The following is a 20,200-nucleotide window of genomic DNA, read 5'->3' as shown; positions in this document are numbered from 1 at the left end:
TGCTTCTAACCTATTAAGTTACCAACACAACAATCCTACCACTTTTAAACCAATAAATATGAGTTTTCATATGCCAATGCAGGTATCCGGACTAAGTTATCTTGCTCGGAGAATCTATGATGGTTATTCTGCGTGTCCATTCACTGTAGTGAGCACTTTGTAAAACTGGTTGTTTGCCAATTATGAAGATGGAGTTCAGACCCGAAGGCAGAAGTTTGCTTCAAGGCAGCTCCATAATTCTCTTTCAAATCTGTTCAAAATGGGTGATCAGGGTCACGCCATCTTGGTTTAGCTTTCTATGTCAATCACGGTTCATGATTGTAGTTTGCTCTTCTATTGGTTTCTATTTGGGAAAAGCATGAGATAAATGAGACTACTTATTGTTTCTGAGATGTAAGATTCGCCTTGCACCACAATTGCACGAATTGGCGGCAACCGATATGACAGGTGATTCAAAGAATATACTTGTTAGAACAAATACATGTGTAACCAGAACAAAAACTATGGACTAAAATAAAAAAAAAATGTTTTACAGCCAGTACTGGCGAGGTGAATCTTGTTAATAAGGTTGTCAACAATCAACGAAATTGCACATCCTTGGGATTTCTAATCTAAAATTCCCATAGTCAGACTTAGCCTTGTTAACCACAGAAGCCATTACGGGCAGTACTAAATCACCAAAACTCAGCAAGAGATTATAGTTCCTTCATTACCTGAAAGCCTTGACACCCAATTTTGTGTTCATCCACATGACAAGACCTAAATCAATAAATCTCGAACTCCTTGCTATCAGCAAAAACTTTATTTACCAAGTTCACGATCCAACCAACCCTTTGTGGCGAGCGTATGCTACAATTACTATGAAAACAAAGAAACATACTATTCCTGTGACAATGCAAACCTGTCAATTCAAAAAGATCAATTCTCAGCCACATATCACACTTATACTAGCCACGATTACCAGAGGAAATAATGTGCGTACCCATTTAAACATGTATCCATGACCCTCGTTCCACGTATATGGGATATTCATGCCGAAAATTCCACCCACCAAAGAATATATGGATAAACTAACAGTTCCAGAACTAAGAAAAAGCTCAAGCTGCACCACGAATAATCAAGAGAGTAGAACTTAATGTCATAAGCAACAACTCCAACTCCAGATTAAGCAAGCAAAGAGAAAGCAAGTATGAAGAAACGAAACCAGTGTAGTAGAGAAACAAAAACACTAAATAAGAAGAATAAAGCACCTGAATTAACTGATTCCTGTGGTTATCAAGCTGAAATATGGAAGGCACAATTAAGATCAAAAACATAAATATAATGCGTAAAGTTCTATGGTACTTGCCAAAGCAATTAAAGATAAAAAATCAAGTACCTGAATATTTATGTAATCCTCTGTATCATCAATATATTCACGCAGCTGCAAAATTTCGGATAGAATGGTTAAGGTTGTCATGGATATGAATAAATTAAGATTGTATAGGGTTGTGTCACTTGAGTGTTTCAACTTTCTGTTTCCGGTTCGTTAAACTTAATGTCAATAACCCTACTCTTGTACCAAAGCAAATGGAAACATCCCATCCTCAGGCCACTACGTGTTCTTTTACATCTGCCTGCCCAAGGACCTCCATGAGGCATTGGGTAGAATGGGATGAAGGATAGATACTAGGTACAATCTCCTTGTAAGCCAAAAAGAATGATAAGCTTACCGTAGCTAACTTGTTCAAGGTGCCATCAATCTGCATAAAGTAAGCCTGCACAGGTATTAGTAAGCAATTTAGTATTTAGATTTCAGTAAAATCCAAGACATGAAAAGTATATCAATGTCATCATACCTCAAGTAACATTTCAAGTTCCTCAACGTCATTCTCATCTCCACGGACAGTTAGAATACTTGCTCTACTTGCCCGTGATATTTTTGAGCCTATGGTAGGGGAGGCAGGATACCAACCGGCAGGACCAGAGGCACTAACCGGTGAACATGCACCTGCCAACTTTCTTGACAAGTAAAGGTCGGCCATATCATCATCATCATCCAGCAGCTGCTCCAGCTCATCCCTCACCTACAAATAGATACTACAGGGATTACCTCGTGCCTTGGTATGCAGGTGTAAAGAGGGCGCTAGCAGAGGCTGTCTTTAATCATACTCTAATCATGAAAATTGGTTTCTACCCCACACTAAAAAGTCATTCTGATAAATTGTCAGCAAATATAATATAAGGTACACCACCAAAAAGAATGTGGCTAACAGACATAAATAAAAACAGGAAACTCCATTTCTAAGGCAACTAACTTAGACTGCAAGCTTCGGTGGTCATGATGCACAAATCCTGGGGTATCACAAAAGCGCTTTTTGAAGCATAAGTGATCAGCGTATTTCAAAAACTCCATCAGCTATACTCTTAAAGATCTTTAATGTCCCCACTGAAGCTGAAAATGGGATTTTGTAAAAGCTAATATTTGAAGTTAACATCCTTTAGTGATTGCATTTAAAATCAATCACACACATATTAGAGATGAACTATCAAACAACCCTTCACAGACAAGAGGAAGATGCATACCTTTTGTACCCGTGCAGTCAACCTCGTCATTGCACTTTTCAGTTTACGAACCCTATCCAAATTGCGGCTACTAATCTGCAGATTGAAATGGATTACAAATCTGCGGAAGAAGCAAATTTCATAGAACAAATTCAAATAGCAAAAATAGGTAACCAAAATGAACAAATGTATATAATTTTGTCAACTCAGAAGGAGAAAAAAACTGAGCAACTACTTTTTTCTTATAGAAGATCATGTGAGATAAACATACTCTCAGTACAATAGTAAGTTCTCAAAACTATTGAGGCAAGTATGGTAGCCAGAAATCCCCTGAAGCGAAACCAGCTCCGCCATAAGAATGCAAAGCAAGAGGATACCAAAATTCAACAAAAACTCAAGCATGATATTTGGATTTCTTTTCTTTTATTTTTTTCTTTTTCTTTTTTAAAGAACAATTAACACAAACTGCAGATATAACAGTCCCTGGAACTCGCCATCTTGTGTTTTCAGTAAAGTTGCTGATAAACCATATCTGACAACTGAGGGCCTAAATCTATCTATGAGCTACAATCAGTTTGATATCCTGAAGTAACCTACAAGTGTAGGAGATACTGTAATTTTGTTCCTTGCACTCTTTTGTTTGTTTCCCATTTTTTATGCCCGTTTAGCCCCAAACGGATACATACATGCACAAAGTAGAAAAGAAACAGAGAAACAAGTTATGCCCTACCTTAGAGGTAAGCTCATCTAGAGCCGGATAAGCAGCAGTCTCCAGTTCTGTCGTACGTGCAGCAAGAAAACTACAAATTGCTTCCAATGCTACCTCCAAGGCCCGGAATTCAAATGGAGACTCTACATCAGATAATTTAGATCAGTGGGACGTAAACTCCAAAAAGAATTCAGACCGAAGCGACAGGTGCAAAAAGGATATGCATATAACTACAGGCACTAAAGCCAGACACTGCTCCTGAAGTGATAAACTTAAAATTACAACATCATACCATCTTCTTCGCCTGCATCAACATCATTTTGCCCAGCAGGGAACTCTTTCCCATCCGTTTGATTTTCACGAATGTAATTCCCAGGCGGCAACCGTCTTTGAAGCTCTTCCACAACAGGTATAACATTTTCATCCAACGGATCCCGCAGCAGCACCTATATCCACACACACACATAAAAAATAAAAAAAATCCATCATCTGCAAAAGCGCCTTAACTCACCGAAACTCTAAAGCACACCACATAACATATTCTCCCCACAACACATACAGTATAAAACATGCATTGAACTTTACAGTAAACACACACTTTCTATTCCTCTTCAGACAATCTAAGCAGCTTTTTCGCCTCACTAATTTCCCCAAATAATAGTAGATTAACTGCACAAGCTACACCAGTACTTCCTCCCAAATCAACACATCAAATTCAGCCGAAAACAGTAAAAAAGATGTTAAATTCCGAGAGAAAAAAAAAGGGCTGACCTCCTCAGCAGTAATTATAGCTTTAATATGCTGCAAAATCAAACAAACAAACACAAAGATCAGCCAAACATTCAAAACACATCACTATAAAATCTTCGAAACCGAAAACCTAACAAATTTATACCTCCAGATTGAGAACAATGGCCCTGTCACGGCCGAGAATGGCGGAAGGATAAGAGAGCAGAGGATCGACAATGCGAAGGTCCCTGGCGTGAATGTGAACCCTATGCATGATAGCATACTTGTCGACATCGAGCACCGTCGCCTGTCCCGTCGCGTCCAGCAACACCCAGCTCCGAGACGACTTCTTCTTCACCGCCACCACCGCCTGCGCGTCCGCCAAAGCTTCTCCCTCTCCTCCGCGACTCATCTCTGACCATCTCCTTCGCGAAAACCCTAGAATCGAATCACATCTCCCTCGCGATCAAAATTAGAAAACGGAATCCGAAAGCGATTCAAACTGTGTGTGTTTGCTTCATCGTGAGGTATGCGAGTTCTAATGCGGAATGGGTTGGGATTTTGGAATTTGGAGGATTTGGGATTCTGGGGGATTTGTTAGGGTTTGATTAGGGAGAGGAGAGTGATTTAGGTGAATGGGGGACTTGACACGCAAGAAAAAGGAGGGAGGAAAATGAAAGAAATCACAAGGAGAGTCTCTCAAGTCTCACCACTTTATATCTCAACCTGCGGATCCTTGTTTTTCTAAGGCCTTTTCACGGACTTTTTGATTTTTCGTTTTTAGCAAGAAAATCCCTTCAGACCGTCAAAGTTGTTGCGGACAGTGATGTCTCCTTACAACATGTTTTTATTTTACCGGTTCAGGGTCTAAATGTTTTTATTTTACCGGTTCTTTTATAATCTTAATGATATTGTTGTAATGCCTTATTCTTATTTGTTAAATTTATTGTTTAGCGAATCAATTTACCATTAGACACATGAACGTTTCTATTTTTTGGTGTTTTGATGTTTTCAACATGTGTGTTTTTTTTTTGAGCAAATGCCTATTTATTACTAATTTTAGGAAGTTTTGGCCCGGTCCAATGAAAATAAGATTTAATTGCCCATTCTAATTATTCAAGATAAAATGACAAATATACCCTAATCTAATAAAAACCCTACATTGTCTTCTGCTTCTCCCACCTCTCATTCTCATCTCTTATCGGGCTCTCTCTTCTCTCGATCGCGTCAACAACGTCACAGATGACGTCCATCACTGACCAAAGGTCTCGGCTCCTCCTCTTCCAAATTGACGCTTCCCTCTGCTCTCATCTGTCGTCACCGCCGCCATCAACCCGGTTGATTTCACCAGTTGGCTTCCTCTACCTCGACCTCGAAGTAACCAGATCTGTGAGAAGGTAGCAGCAGTCTTCGATGCGAGCCGAAACCTGAGCTCCGATCTCCAAGCCACCTCTAGGCGATGCGAACCGAGCTTGCCGATCTCCGTCACTTAGTACGGCCGCCTCCGATCAATGCTTCCCCTTCCTCGGCTTCAATTCAGAGCATCTCGTTTGGCTGAAGTTCAGAGGAGAGATGAACAACGACGCGGTTGAAGATCGATACGGGACTCCTCGCGGCAATTGACGCCGAGGTTTGGAGTTGTCTTTAATTTGGTTATGATGTTTGTAATTTCTATTTTGTGGTATGGAGTTTACTTTAGAAATGTGAATTTATGGAGATATTGTATTGCATGTTTACTACCCCCAGTAGAAGTTTACTAGGGGTAGTAAACTTTAATTTTTCGCATATAAGTTGGGTTTTTGTTGCTTTAAAGTGTATACTGACCTGGGAAATATTGTATCGCAGATTTACTACCCCTAGTAGAAGTTTTATAGGGGTAGTAAACTTTATTTGTCCGCATCTAAGTTGCTTTTTTTTTGTGTTTTAATGTATATACTGACTAGAAAAATATTGTATTGCAAGTTTACTAGGGGTAGTAAACTTTATTTTTTCACATTTAAGTTGATTTTTCATTGTTTTAATGTATATAATGACATTGGAGCTACTGTTTTGCAAGGTAGTAACCCCCAGTAAAAGTTTACTAGTAAAAGTTTACTAGGGGTAGTAAATTTCATTTTTCGCATCTAAGTTGATTTTTCACCTTTTAAATATGAATTATGGCATTGGAGCTACTGTTTTGCAAGTTTACTACCCTCAGTAAAAATTTACTAGGGCTAGTAAACTTTATTTTTTCGCATGTAAGTTGATTTTTCTCCGTTTGAATGTGAATTATGGCATTGGGGCTACTGTTTCGCAAGTTTACTACCCCCAAGTAAAAGTTTACTAGGGGTAGTAAACTTTATTTTTTTGCCGGTATGCTTCTGGCAAGATCCGGTGGGTTCCGGTGACATTTTTTTCAAAAAAATCCAGTGAGACTCCGGCGTCTCTGGCGATTTTTAGGTCACCATCAATTTTCCAGTGACCGGTGACCGGAATCCGGCGGCCAGTGTCCGGTGACCGGAATCCGGCAACCGGTGTTCGGCGACCAAAATCCGGTGATTGGCGACTGGCGCCGGTGTCCGGTGTGCTTCCGGGAAAGTCTTCCCTTCTTCTTTTTCATTTTTTCTCTTTAAATAAAAGTCAAGGGTAAAAAAGTCTTTTAAAATATCATTTTATTAAAAACTTATGTATTTGGGCACAAAAGAAGTACCTTGTATTTAAATAGGCTAAGAAAAAAGATTATCATTGAAATGAGGTTTGACTTTTTTTTATTTTGTGCAAATAGTCTTTTTCTCTTTTTTTTTTTTCATGAAAATCAAAAATTTACTATCCCCAATGAACTAGTATATTATAGCAACGAAAAAAATGTAGAATTTATATGCGGTCTATTATACAATATACTATTTTTCGTCGTCCAAAATACTATTCATGTGTACAGTGTTGGGCCTGGGTTTTGGATTTTTTTTCTTGATGTATCATTTTTACTACACTCTCTCTCTCTCTCTCTCTGGTTTCTTTATCTCCCTCAAATTCTCTAGATTCTTCTTTGCCCAAGATTTCTTCCTCTTCATCAATCTCTCGCTCTAGAAGTTGATAGCCAGTCAGGTCGGTTACTGTTCACAGCTTTCTCTCAATCCTTCTTTAGTCTTTCTCTCGAATGTTCAATACAAATTTGAACTTGGGGTTTAAGAAACAAAATGTGGAGTCTTACTAACTGTTGGTCTCAATTTTGTTGCTTTTGTGGTTGCTTGACTTTCTTTGGTATATATGCACTTTTATTAGTCTTTTCTTATGTTTCATTCTTTTATATATAGATATGTAGGTTTTCCATTGATTTTCTGTTGAAGTCTCTCTCATTTTGTGACAAGCAAAATATTGAGCTATGCTAGAAATTGAAAAACTTTATGTTAAAGTTCATAATTTCATAGATAAACCAGGACTGTGGAGATTATAAGTTATCATAGAATCTTAAATCTTAAAGGTGTAACACTGAAATGAGAAATTCATTTACAACATTATAGAGATGGGGTATTGAGATGACAAATAATTAAAGGTACCGAGACAGCAGATAATTGAATGTATAGATATAAATACCTTATGTAAACTTAGAAGAAGATACAGCTGGCTTTTACTGCAGGAAAGTGCGGCAATTTAGCATTTTTGGATTAATATTGGTAATGAGGCGGTAGCATGAGCTTAGTTAGGCCTCACGGATGATAGATTGATTGAGAAAATATGGACCTTATAATGGATGGTAGATTGATTGAGAAAATATGGACCTTATAAGGAAGAGCTTAATAGACCTCATTTAATTCTTTTGCTTCCTTATGTAAACTTAGCTGGCTTTGGTCAAAATGCTAAAGTAGATACCACATATATCATGAAGTTAAAATATATAATAAGAGGGCATGTGTCCTAGAGTAGTAATGTTTCTTGCCACATATATGGTTTACTCTTTAGTATGGTATGTGATAGACATTAAAAATATATAGTAAAATGGGGTTATTGCTCTTTGTTTTGTTTTTTTTTTTTTTCTATATAGCTTACTTAATACAATATACTTTGCATTTGAGTTAATGGTGGTGCACTGGCTTTAATGAAGATATGCCATAGTCTCCTTAAAACATGTGTTTGGCTTCTTGTAATATATGATTTACATTCACTTTGTATAGTGATCAACACTGCTAAACTTCTAGTTTAATGTATTCATCTGGCTATCAGCATATGTGCAGGTAAAAAGGTAGACTAGCATTGTGGATACATACTTTATGATGGGCATAGAGAAGTAAAGAATGAGCATATATCATTGGATTTGGGTTTAGGCTTGCATCATGTATAGGATTTGAGTTTAGGCTTGCATCATGTATAGATGTATATAGGTTAGTTAAACTCAACTAGGTAGTATCACTCTGAAACTCCAATTGTTTTCTATACACGTATAGAGTGAAACAACATATTGATTCAATTTTAACTGAATATGATACCATAGTGGATCTCCTTTTGATAGAATGCACTATTTTTAGTAATTATATTCTTAAATTTCTGCCTATTTCATTATATAGAATACAAATTTTGTTAACAAGAAATCTCGTAGCAACGCACGGGTATCTTTCTAGTTGACCCTATTGACCGTATGGAAATACATTTGTGCCGTTTTGTGTTTGAATTGGAAAAACATTTGTATCCAATTGACCCTTTAAGAATTACACTTAACCTGTTATTCATCCAAATTCTAACTTTTGGGGTGGCTAAATTATAGCCACCATGTTTGCCCCTCACTCTTTGAAGTTGGACTTGATAGAAATATTCTGAAATAAGAACCATATGCGTATCAAACTTTTAACAGAAAATGTGGTTGTAAGAGATTATACAATGAAAAAGGGACAAAAGGTTCCATGAAAAAACTCTAAGGTGACAAACGCTGGCTTTAGTCGGTTGCCTAAATATATTCCCCACCTTTTCTAGTTTTCTATGCACAGATCAACATCAAAGCCCTTTTGTTAAGACTTGAGAGCAAACCAAATCAGAGTTAGCTTATAGTCTAATCTTGTCGTTAATGTTCTTTTCTGATTATTGTGTAATGACGAGAAGGACTAACAAAGCCAGCTAACTCAGCTTTCCTTGTTGATAAGAATGATGTGATAGATTAATGGTTTAGTTGAACCAAAGCAATAATAATGTCGTTATGTGGTTGGCTTGTTTTCGCATTAGTATATAATCCAGTGTAACTGACAAAGGAACAAGAGGCATTGAGGAATGAGATCAATGGTTCAGAAGCATTTCTTGTTTCTCCATTCTTAGATAGATTACCAATATCATCATGAAAAACCTTCCGTATACAACTAACATAAGAAAGTACACAAAAGTGACAAAACAAAAGAATTGTTCGGCAGATGAATAACAAAAAGAGTCGCAGGATTTATAAGGAAAAACAACCAAAGAAGATGAATGTATAAATGCATTCACAGTTGAAGGAAACTAAGACAGGCACTTGATCTCATGTAACTAAAATAATAATGAAGTTAGAAACTGATACACCATTTCTAATGAAAAAACTATGTGTACACAAAATAATTTGATCAAAAGAGCTACAGATATGTGTGCTTCCTCATCACTCTTGTACTACTGCTAAGCTCTGTACATTATCTGGGAAACACATGGATCCAACTTCGCAAGAAGAAACCTTAACTGGCTACCATGGTGGTCACTTCCAATAAGCTCTGGTGCAGGAACTCAGTTTGCCATTAAGTGCTGTACATTAGTTTCTGGGGCTTCCAGTTTCCAACAGCTACCTCAAACTCAAAAAATATCTTCTACTTAGCGGTTGAGCACCTTTCTCATCCTGCATTAGTATGATCAAATGAAACTTTTTCCACTACAATGTCAAAGTAAATCTACTCTGTGAACTGAGCCAAAACAAACAAAACATCAGTAAAACTCCAGCGCCCCATGAATTGTGGCAGGTGGGTCAATCGTAACACGGGTAGCCTTGCCCTCTAGATGCAATTTGCTTAATAAGTTTGCCTCCTTGCCTCCAACACCCTCTGCAGTCCATAGGGTAACATGAGGCCACTCATTTTTTGGGATGACTCTTTCACCTTCAACAGAGCCAGGGAAGGCTTCAAAGGCAGCCAGTTTATCCGTGAAGATTAGCGCAGTTATATCCACAGGGACCTGTTTGTGTAGAAAGGTCCCATAATTAGCCACGGCAGTAACACCATGACTTCTCTTGTGCGCAAGAGTAACATGAGCCTTATTAATGCTGTTCTCCAAATTCTTGTCTTTTAGGAAAGCTCCAGCTTTTCTATGCTTCCCAGCCAAATTATCAAGCAAAGCTTTGATATCGAGAACAGGCAGGGTAATGGCAGCAAATGTAATGGCCGCGATCTTCCTTTTCCCAGAATCTGGAGTCATGTACTCTGGAGTCTTATACTCACCTCTTGCAATCCTTCTTAGCTGTTCTGATACTTCCTTAAGAGCAGACTCAAAGGAAACCTGAATAGAATTAAGATACTGTGCATTTCCAAACAAAATCTCTCGCAACTGTTTCTCCCATTTAGCCCACTCCTTTGTGTAGGCTCCCTTGTTAGACTCCAATCTTCCATGTCTTCCAGTGTGACGATTGTATAAATCTATTCCATCCTCAAGAATTGATTTCACAGGATCTGGTAATGGATTCCGCTCTGAAGTCAGCAGTGGTATTTTGACAAGTGAACGAAAACGCTCAACTAGTTCACATTCAAACTCTCTGCGGGTCTTCCCCTCATAAAGGTGATAGAACATTAGCAGAACATAACCAGCATTTGCAGAATTCTTGTCAAGATTTCCCGGATGATTAGCACGTTGAAGCACACGAAACATGAAAACAGCTAATGCATCAAGAGAAAAAGGATTTGATTCGGTTCCTTCAGAATCAGGGATAACAGGTACAGCATTGGCCCTAGTTCTGTGGCACATGTCTTCGATCTGTCTCCACACTTCTACATTCGGTGCATTCTTGTCTGCAAGCATTATAGAATATGGTTTTTTCCGTCGCTCATTGGTGACCTTCTGCCAGTATTTTCCTTTTACAAGATCACCCATTAGACTCTGAACTGGCCGATCATCCCCAAATCCTCCCGGGGCTTTGAGTAGTTCCTTGCATAGTGCTGACTTGGCTGAGCCAGGTAGTCCAGGAAAGAATACAATCAGACCCTCAGCCTTTGGCATGCTGTCCACAACTGAGGCACTGGGGCTTGATGGTACAGACTCCTTCTCGAGATCACCCTCTTCATCTCTACCTCCCTCAACTATGGCCATGAAGTTTTCAGCCATTACTAAGTTTCCAGCAGATCCTATAAGGGCTTGATTATGTGGGCTGCGTTTTGCATACTGTTCAAGGAAAGGCTCAGCCTCACTGAGGTACACTGATGACGACAATTGTTTGCTTCCGCATTTCCTTTTGATGTACACAGCCCATTCATCAAGCATCTTGCTGAGTTCCCTCTGCTTTCCTGCTGAAGTGCCCCATATTTTCATTTGCCTCAAGTAATAGGTTTTGTAAGCAGTTGGACCTTGTTTAAATAGAATTGGTAAACCATTGCGGATCAAAAACGTTCGCAGCTTATATGTAAGAAATTTCAATTTGATCATTAAGTTTGCATCTTCTTCTGCCAATCCATGTCTTCCTGATATACTACATCCACCATCATTGTCCACAACAGTGCTTTTGTTTTTTGCAATCTCAGCAGCTCTCTTCTTGTTTGCTTTGAACAAATTAAAGTCAACAAAAAAACCTCTATACAAAGGCCACAGTCCTGGCTTCGACTTCATTTCTTTCTGATAACGCTGAAATGCAGAGTCGCTACGGACATGAATGACCATTTTATAGAAAACATTGTCACTGGACATGGAATCATGCTTGTGGTAGTTCGGGTAGCATTTAAAGGCAGCAGGTAAACGCTTTTCTCTCATCAAACGAACCACTTCCTGCAATTTGGTGGTAGAAAAATCTGCAGGATGAGATTGTAGAAATTTTGATACAACTGACTGATCTGCATTCCTAGAATGTGCATCACCAGCTCCAGTCCCAAGCCAGTCTGAATGGTCAGGGCAAAAAGAGGAGCCAACACCCTTAAGAAGTGCTTTTATCTGCTGTGTTTCATCAGACCTATTTGCAGCGCAGATTTCCCTAAGGCTTGGTCCCAAATCAAGACCAGCTCCTTCCATTGGGGGAGGAGGGATACCCTTTAATACTTTCTCCATATGCTTTGAGCTCTCATGGCTTACAATACGAGCAACAATACCCTCTAAAATTTCACCCTGCTCCTTGACATGGTCTTTTGAACCAGGTATAGATATATCAGCAACTTCATCAAAGGCTCTGCATACAGTTGTTGCAGTTCCTTCTTCGGACAGGGCATCAAAGGCAGCAAAAAAAGACGTAACTGCTTTCCTTGTTGAGAACAGCCATACATGATTCGTCGGCAAGCGCCAATTCCGACAGAATGCAATAATCTCAGGAGTCGAGTAGAACTTTGGCTTCCCATTCCCCAACTCTGTGACAGCCGTGACCACAACAAAATCTTCTTTCGGACGCTGTCCGTGGTCTCCCAAAACAGCAGTGACAAGCTCCATCGATATGCACATACGGTTCCTCTCAAGAAACTCATTAAACTCCGCTTGCACTCTCTCTGCCTCAGATCCCCACGCCTCACGAAACACCCTCCCAAGAACAAACACACCCACAGCTGTATATATATTCCCAAAACTATTCTTCGCGTACGCCCCACCCTCACTACCAGCATACATAAAAAGCGACCCCGAATGCTTAAGCGAAACCTCCAACGTCGCCAGCCCTTTTGACACCATCTCTATCATTCTAGTCCTAATCTCCTGATCCGACTTCTCATTCTCGAATTTCGGATAGAATGTAGCTCGTATTTTCACCTGAGCATACATAGAGCCGTCTATATCCATAACATCATCCATGAAGAAGCTGCTTTCACCACAAGTGCTTTCTTCTACCGCAGCAGCAACAAAAATTACTGGACCTAGAATTTGTTATTTATTATGAGATCAAATAATCACTATGAATCATAAACATGAATGAGAAAACCTAATTCAATTAGCAAGCATAAATTCGACTGCAACACAATTCCTAATCCAGATATGTATATGTAAAAATCACGATGATTATTCATGAAAATTTTAATAAATAAATAAAACAATACAGAAGACGAATTCAGAAATCGAAATTAATTGAAAAATAAAGAGAAAGCACAAACCTTTGCTTCGAAAATCGGATTGGGTAAGAAGGAAGAGAGCAAATTGAAGCTTCTTCAGCCAAAACAAACCCTAAAAAGCTTCTGAATTCGTTTAAATTTGGGGTTTTTAAGTAGACCCTTCAACCGACGTCGTTTTCTTTTGTTTTTTATTTTATTTATTATGATCCGACGTCGTTTCGGTGCCAGCTGCTCTTAATAAAAACAAAAGAAGCTTCAGGCGCACAGTTCCCTCTTTCTTCTTCCCAAAACCAAAAGCTCAAAGTTAGACATTTGAAGCGACGTCGTTTTGGTGCTAGCAGAATGTTCGGTATTTCATACGGCGAGCTCTTCCTCCTGATCGGCGCCACCGCCGCTCTAGTCGGTAAGGAAATTTGACTGGAAAATTTGATCGGAAATGTGATTTGTCTGGTGATTTTGATGGAATCGGGTGTAGGACCTAAGGACTTGCCAAGGATTGCGAGAATGGCGGGGCGGTTAACGGGTCGGTCAATCGGGTATGTCCAGCTGGCCCGGGGCCAATTCGACAATGTGATGCAGCAATCTCAAGCTCGCCAGGTACAGTGTGGCAATGTGGTCAATTAGTTGAATGATTAGAACTACATTTGATTTTGTGTGTGTGTGTGTGTGGATTTCTAGGTTCAAAAGGAGCTTCAAGAAGCGCTTTCGCAGTTGGATTCGATTCGGTATGAAGTAAGGAGCCTGTCGCTTATGAATCCCGGTCCTATGACTCGAAAGCTGATGGATAATGCTGAGGAAGTTGCCACTCCACGTAATGGTATTGTTGTTAGCCCCTTCACACTAGCCGAGTAATGTTTTGATTCTTTCATGATTAATGGTTAAAATGTGTTCTTGTTAGGGGCTAGTAGTTCAGTTGAGAATCCTAAGGAGGAAGTGAAGTCGACGGCTAGTGTGATAAAGGTTTAGTGCTAGATAATTTTGTGTTTTTTCTTTTGTGAAATCCGACTTTGCGTTGTGTTGAATTCGTTTTAATATCTATCGCAGGAGAATATTAACTTCAGAACCTCGGAATCACTTAATATGCATACACAAGCCTCTGCGTATGCTAAATTGGCGGAATCTGCTGCTGTGAAAGCTGGAAGCAGTGAAGAGAAAGAGAGCCTTATTGATGAAAATGGTCTTTTCCCTGTTCTCCCAATTTCAGCTGAACGCGCTGGAATGCTACCAAAACGCAAGGGTAATAGTACTCGAAACTATAACACCTAAATTGATGTTTATCATTTACTTTTTGGTCTCAATTTTAGCTCACTGCAAAGTGCAGGTGGGAACTAGAAGTTTGTTTCAGTACATTTAAGAACAACAGTTGTTTAAAGCATCTTACATGACATATTTTAATTTTTAATTCCCGTATTTTCACATTATCATCGGACATCAGTTATGTAAGTTATGACAGTGTGTCCTGGAATATTAAAATTCATAATCTATGCCTTTGACCAAGAAAGGTGTCACTCTTGTTCATGGCCTGGTTGTGTATTATGCCCCCATATGGAGCTGACTTCCTATGCATGGGCTGTATCTGGGTTTGTAAGTCCCCACTTGATTGGCTATCTGCTGTCTTAAACTCATGTAATAGAGAAACTTCTTAATGTTTCCCGGAAAAACTGTCTCCTTGATAATTTATCATGTACAATCCTTGCAAATCAAATTTTTTCTGTAAACCTTTGTTCTGACACATAAATGTATGCAATTGTTTCACTATATGATTGAACATTTCGTAAGAAACTTAACTGATAAGTTATGCATTTCTTCTTGATCGATGTGTACATATAAATAACCAACTGATTTCATGACAGAAAACATTGAAGGATCAGACATTGTGTTGGAAGCGGTAGTTGAAGCAGAGGTAGCTCGTAACGCCAAAAATTTCTTTTCACAGCCTGAAAATCAAATACAATGAAGACTAAAGGTGATGCAATTTGTTATCTTCAGTCTTTTTTTTGTAAGCATTTTCAGTTTTACATACACGTTTGGTTAAGAATTGTATCAGAATTACTTTTATTCTTTGAAGGGTGTGTTGTTCCGTAGGAAGATCAAAATTATGGACATTCTTAATATGTTCATTTCTTCTTTCAGTTACTAGGATCATTGAGAGTTAGTACATAGGAAAGTGAAACAAAAAGTTGGTGGCAATAGAGATAATTTGTTCAGATTGTTGGTTTATTTATATCTTGGGATATTTATGGCATCAGTCAGGATCAGAGGCAGACGTCCGCACACCCTTAAAGTGCGGACGTGCCTCCGTTCTCCACCATACGGCTCCGACGACGCAGCGCCTCTACCCCAGGGTCCTCCAGCAGCGTCCCCGATCACTTTTCCTCCCCGGCGAGTCTACCGAATTCCAGTTTTCCGGCGAGATCGATTTTGTTTGAAGTTTTGGGTGATCTCGCCGGAAAACTGGAATTCGGCGGACTCGCCGGGGAGGAAAAGTGATCGGGGACGTTGCTGGAGACCGCTGGGGTGGAGGCACGCCGTCGTCGGAGCCGTACGGAGGAGAACGGAGGGACGTCCGCACTTTAAGGGCTGTGCGGACGTCCTCTTTAGATCCTCTCCGTTTATGGCATAGGCAATTAGAGCAGGAATATAATAGATGAAACTTTTTGCTGGCTGTCATATTTAACACATTTTAATAATGCTGTTTCTTTGATTAACTGAAGTTTCCTCACATTTAGCCTTGAAAACATCAACTTCATCTTCTCTATCTCCCATCCAATCTTATCCATTGTGCTGATTGGAAAGTTGCAGGATAATTGAAGTGGGAAACACTATAGTGTACAAACATTTAAGACAGAAAATAGGAAAGAAGTCTCTCATATGATAACGATGAGAACTTGATAGGCCTGAGAGCATTTTGGGGCTGCTTGGACTTAGAAGTCTGCTCAGATCGTTCTGCATCTGCAGAATCTGTATTACTGATCTTACTTTAATGCTTTAGAACTGTAGTTTTGTTTATAGGATTTAGCTAATATATTTCCTGTGCTTAGAAGTCTGCTGAGAGCATTTTGGGTCTGCTTGGACTTAGAAGTCTACTCAGATCGTTCTGCATCTGCAGAATTTGTATTACTGATCTTATTCAATGCTTTAGGACTGTAGTTTTGTTTATATAATTTAGCTAATATATTTCCTGTGCTTGGAACTCGTTAGAGGGGGTGTATCAGTGTATGCCATTGAGATTTGCTAATAATGACAAAATATGTCAGTAATCAGATCTTAAGCAAAGCCATTAGGTGCTTCAGTAGTTTTTTGCAATTATATCTATAGCTTAGATGTGTCTGATTACATGTACTGTCTCTAAGTTTGTAAACCAAAGGTTGGTGTAGGTACTTGCAGAACACAGAACAGTAATGTCAATATGATAAGGTTGAAGGGAGTGGAATGTTTATCAACACCAATGGTGGGCTTTCCGATAAACTTCAAGGGTAGGTTGTAGAGGGTTAGATGCTTCAGCATTATCCAAGTTCCCCTATTGTCTCTGTGAAGGTCAAAGTAGCTTGATCTGTTCAGTGATAATTGGAGTGCAAAAATTGAAACGAGTACTTTAATTGAGATGAAATCCAAAATCACCTAATTTTGAGCTGTGGTTCACATCACTTCAGCTGAGTTGGCTTCTGCTGCAGATCTGTTGTTTGCTATCTCTCCTAGTCAGCCCTGGTGCTGCTACAATATCATTTAGTGCTAATAGCTGCTTGCAGTTGGTCACTTGGTTGTGTGTGATGTAATATTCTTTTTAGTTTTTCAACTGATTGTTGATATTTTTTTTAGTTGCAAATGTTTTCAGATCCTTGAAAATTTCTTTTTGGTTGTGATAAATAGAAAGGTAGTGGATTTCCTAGAAGAGGGTAGAAGGTTTAGAATGCCCTTACCCACCCTTCTGTCAATCAACTTGACTGCTAAAGAATCAGTATGAATGATTTCGATTTGCACTGAGATATATCTTGATTTTTGTATGGCTGAATGAGATTAGTGGTTGTACGTACCCTCCTGATTCTTTTGGAAATAGAACTTCATGGTTAGATGTTTTCTTGAGAAAATCATGTTTGTCTGTTTAAGAAAATGGATTTGTACTCATAGTTGAGGTCGATGTAACATATATAATTGTGTCTATAGATTTTTCATATGAAGAGATGAGCTTAACTTGCTGTTTTATAGCTCTTGCCCTTTCTCAAGACAAAATGGTATTTTTCATGAGACAGTTGTATGGTTGTTATAGCTTGTAGTCATCATGGTTGATTAGAGTTGAATTGTCTTAAGAAAATACCGAAAGTGGATAAATTTCACTTATGGTGTAGTAGCTGTTTATGTCGCTTGAAAAGTCATTTGAGTGTCTACTAGTCCGTTGGTGTGTATTTGGCAGGAGTAGGAGAATAGGATATAACAGCTATAAGGCATTGGAATTTATTCCCAACAGAGGTAGAATCACATAATGAAACCTTTGCAGGGTTAGACTTGTCTAATTACATTTACTGTCTAGGTTGAAGTATGCTGATTTGATCAATATCAAGGTTCAACTATGCTGGACTTGTTCAGTTCTGAAATTTCCTGGAATAAAATCAAATCAGTAAATTAATTGATTCCAATATTGATAGGTTTATTGTTTTGAGACCAGGAAAGTTGTTTCGACTTTGCCTTTGGATACTGAAATGCTAGTTGAGCTTACTTGTTTCTTTTTGCAATGGAAATAGGCTTTTATGTTGGTGCTGTGGATGTGTATAGGTCCTCAAGTTCTTAATGTAGTAGTCATTGTGTCTTTGCTTGATGTTTCATCTTAATTAATTGTAATTCTTCTCCGCAATTGTGATTTGTTCGATTTAGGATTCCAGATAGTAACGGGTAACTTAATCTTACACCAGCCTATAGGATGCGACTTCACCACATAGAGTAGCTCAGGGCATGGTACTAAAGAATATTTTAACAATTGCTGGTATAACATAAAGTTCATAATGATTAGTAGTCAATCATTGAGTAAAGATTCGTGAAGATATTAGGAATTTAGAAGTCTTCTTAGAAGTATTATTACTTTTGGTTAGAACTTTAGGTGCTCAGATTGAATTCCATTGGAGAAAACAGAAGTTCATACATAGTGGACAGTGGTGGCCATATTGTATTCGTATTGAGATTGCATCTACTGGAAGATTGGAAGCGACTGTTCCATCAAAAAGTGTAGCTCATAAATACGTGCCAATAGTCTAAGACCATTGGAGAAAATAAGATTCAAGTCCAAACTAGTTCCATAGGCATAGCCTTCCCCCTTCAGTTAACCACTTCCTCTTGTGGGTGCCAAACGCTTGATCCTATTAGAGGGGGAGTATACCATTTTGGTGGGTAGTTCTGTCAATATGATTAGGATAAAGTAGAGGAATGTTCATCACCACCAAAGGTGGAGTTTCTGATAAACTTAAAGGGTGGGTAGCATGGTTAGATTTGTCTAAGATCTCTTATTGTCTCTGTCATGGTTGAAGTAGCTTGATCTGTTATCTCAATATGTGATTAGGATTAAGTGAGAGGAATGTTCATTAACACCAAGGGTGGACTGACCATTTTGGTGGGTCAATATGATTAGGATAAAGTGAGAAGAATGTTCATCAACACCAAGGGTGGACTTTCTGGTAAACAGTAACGGTGGGTAGCATGGTTAGATTTGTCTAAGATCTCTTATTGTCTCTGTCATGGTCGAAGTAGCTTGATCTGTTCAGAACGGCAGCTCTATTTCCTTAGGAAGACTATAGAATCAGTACTGTCATGTGTAATTTTATCCCCGGTTTAAGTGACATGACTGGTATATATTTTTTTGTGTCGAGAATCGTGAACTTTTAACCCTTGTAAGAGATTCAAACTGTTGAAGCATAAATCAGTGGTGTTGAACTGAAGATTAAATTTTGAGTTTGTCTCCACTTTTATAGAATGGTAAATGTGAAGTTGGTCTTAAGATTAGTTAGCTATAGCAGTGGTAGTTGCTTTAGTTTCATCCTAAGAATTAAAACTATTTTACACGATATGAATAATGTATGTTGCACTATTTACATTTTTCATCGAATGTATATGATATTTAATACTGTTCTGCCATTTTGTAGGTTGAACTGAGATTGTTTGATATGTAGAGAAGAGATATGTTTTTCCGTGGCATCTTACCCAAGAAAATCTTTCTTCCAGTATTTCCTTCTGCAGTCTAATGTGAGTATATTTGTAGTTCATAGTCACTAATGCATGTGCCACTTCTGAATTTGTAAATAGATAATATAATCTTACAGTGTTTTAGCTTTTACTCCAATCTAAACATGTTATAGTTGCCTTTCACGCCTGGTGATTATATAATTTACTCATGGTTTTCGTTATGGAAAACCATGATCCCAGGTAAAGTGAAGATATATATATATACAAGCCGGATGTAGAGCGGACGTCCGCACTCCGGCTTAAAGTGCGGACTTCGTCCGTTCTCTGCCGTCTCACGCCGGCGATGGCTTCTCTCCTTCCCGGACGACAGCACAGGCTTCCAGGACGGCTTCTCTCCTTCCAGGACTGGCCGGCGACAAGTTTTCCGGTCAACCTTGATCAATCATGGTGTTTTCCGTCCAGAGCTTCAAATCGGCCGAAAAACTTGTCGCTGGCCAGTCCTGGAAGGAGAGAAACCGTCCTAGAAGCTTGTGTTGTCGTCCGGGAAGGAGAGAAGCCGTCGCCGGCGTGAGACGGCAGAGAACGGACGAAGTCCGCACTTTAAGCCAGAGTGCGGACGTCCGCTCTCTATCCTTTCTATATATATATATACACACACACACACACAGATGTTATCAGGTGCGGACGTCCGCACCGTGCGGATGTCCCTCCTTTCGCCACCGTACGGCACCGGCGAGGGCGCGCCTCCACCCTAGCGGACTCCAGCAGCTTCTCCGACCTCTTTCCATCTCCGGCGAGTTCGCAGAATTCCAGTTTTCNGTCCAGATCAACCCAAAACTTCAAACAA

At 39.1% G+C, this 20,200-nt stretch overlaps 3 protein-coding genes across 3 annotated transcripts; 1 reads left to right on the top strand and 2 right to left on the bottom strand.

Annotated features, from left to right (window-relative positions):
* Positions 1–427: 427 nt before the first annotated feature.
* On the bottom strand, positions 428–4,669 carry LOC101295857 (magnesium transporter MRS2-I-like). The gene is made up of 11 exons (XM_004288381.1): positions 4,149–4,669; positions 4,025–4,054; positions 3,546–3,699; positions 3,275–3,396; positions 2,566–2,640; positions 1,839–2,066; positions 1,713–1,757; positions 1,379–1,423; positions 1,251–1,280; positions 983–1,102; positions 428–901 (listed from the first exon to the last, which is right to left on the bottom strand). The coding sequence occupies exons 1-11, from the start codon at positions 4,392–4,394 to the stop codon at positions 815–817; spliced, it is 1,182 nt and encodes a 393-aa protein (XP_004288429.1). The 5' UTR covers positions 4,395–4,669; the 3' UTR covers positions 428–814.
* Positions 4,670–9,681: 5,012 nt separating this feature from the next.
* Positions 9,682–12,931, bottom strand: LOC101313559. Its single transcript, XM_004289419.1, has one exon. The coding sequence runs from the start codon at positions 12,929–12,931 to the stop codon at positions 9,890–9,892; it is 3,042 nt and encodes a 1,013-aa protein (XP_004289467.1). The 3' UTR covers positions 9,682–9,889.
* Positions 12,932–13,460: 529 nt separating this feature from the next.
* Positions 13,461–19,453, top strand: LOC101295564. The gene is made up of 7 exons (XM_004288380.1): positions 13,461–13,588; positions 13,661–13,782; positions 13,864–14,002; positions 14,084–14,145; positions 14,230–14,422; positions 15,039–15,151; positions 19,314–19,453. Exons 1-6 carry the CDS (start codon positions 13,528–13,530, stop codon positions 15,140–15,142), a joined length of 681 nt encoding a protein of 226 aa, XP_004288428.1. The 5' UTR covers positions 13,461–13,527; the 3' UTR covers positions 15,143–15,151; positions 19,314–19,453.
* Positions 19,454–20,200: the final 747 nt, after the last annotated feature.

The sequence above is a fragment of the Fragaria vesca genome, linkage group LG1 (genome assembly GCF_000184155.1).
Source record: "Fragaria vesca subsp. vesca linkage group LG1, FraVesHawaii_1.0, whole genome shotgun sequence".
Taxonomy (NCBI): Eukaryota; Viridiplantae; Streptophyta; class Magnoliopsida; order Rosales; family Rosaceae; genus Fragaria; species Fragaria vesca.
Note: the sequence above shows the minus strand (reverse complement) of the source record. Positions and strands in the feature narration are given on the sequence as shown.

What these genes read in the sequence shown, in the direction of transcription:
- LOC101295564 (XM_004288380.1), top strand. Translation starts at nt 13,528, where the DNA reads ATGTTCGGTATTTCATACGGCGAGCTCTTCCTCCTGATCGGCGCCACC. An exon ending in CGACGGCTAGTGTGATAAAG is followed by an intron (nt 14,146 to 14,229) that starts GTTTAGTGCTAG and finishes TATCTATCGCAG; the next exon opens with GAGAATATTAACTTCAGAAC. An exon ending in AATGCTACCAAAACGCAAGG is followed by an intron (nt 14,423 to 15,038) that starts GTAATAGTACTC and finishes ATTTCATGACAG; the next exon opens with AAAACATTGAAGGATCAGAC.
- LOC101313559 (XM_004289419.1), bottom strand. Translation starts at nt 12,931, where the DNA reads ATGGATGATGTTATGGATATAGACGGCTCTATGTATGCTCAGGTGAAA.
- LOC101295857 (XM_004288381.1), bottom strand. Translation starts at nt 4,394, where the DNA reads ATGAGTCGCGGAGGAGAGGGAGAAGCTTTGGCGGACGCGCAGGCGGTG. An exon ending in TGATGCAGGCGAAGAAGATG is followed by an intron (nt 3,397 to 3,545) that starts GTATGATGTTGT and finishes TATCTGATGTAG; the next exon opens with AGTCTCCATTTGAATTCCGG. An exon ending in TGACTGCACGGGTACAAAAG is followed by an intron (nt 2,067 to 2,565) that starts GTATGCATCTTC and finishes ATCTATTTGTAG; the next exon opens with GTGAGGGATGAGCTGGAGCA.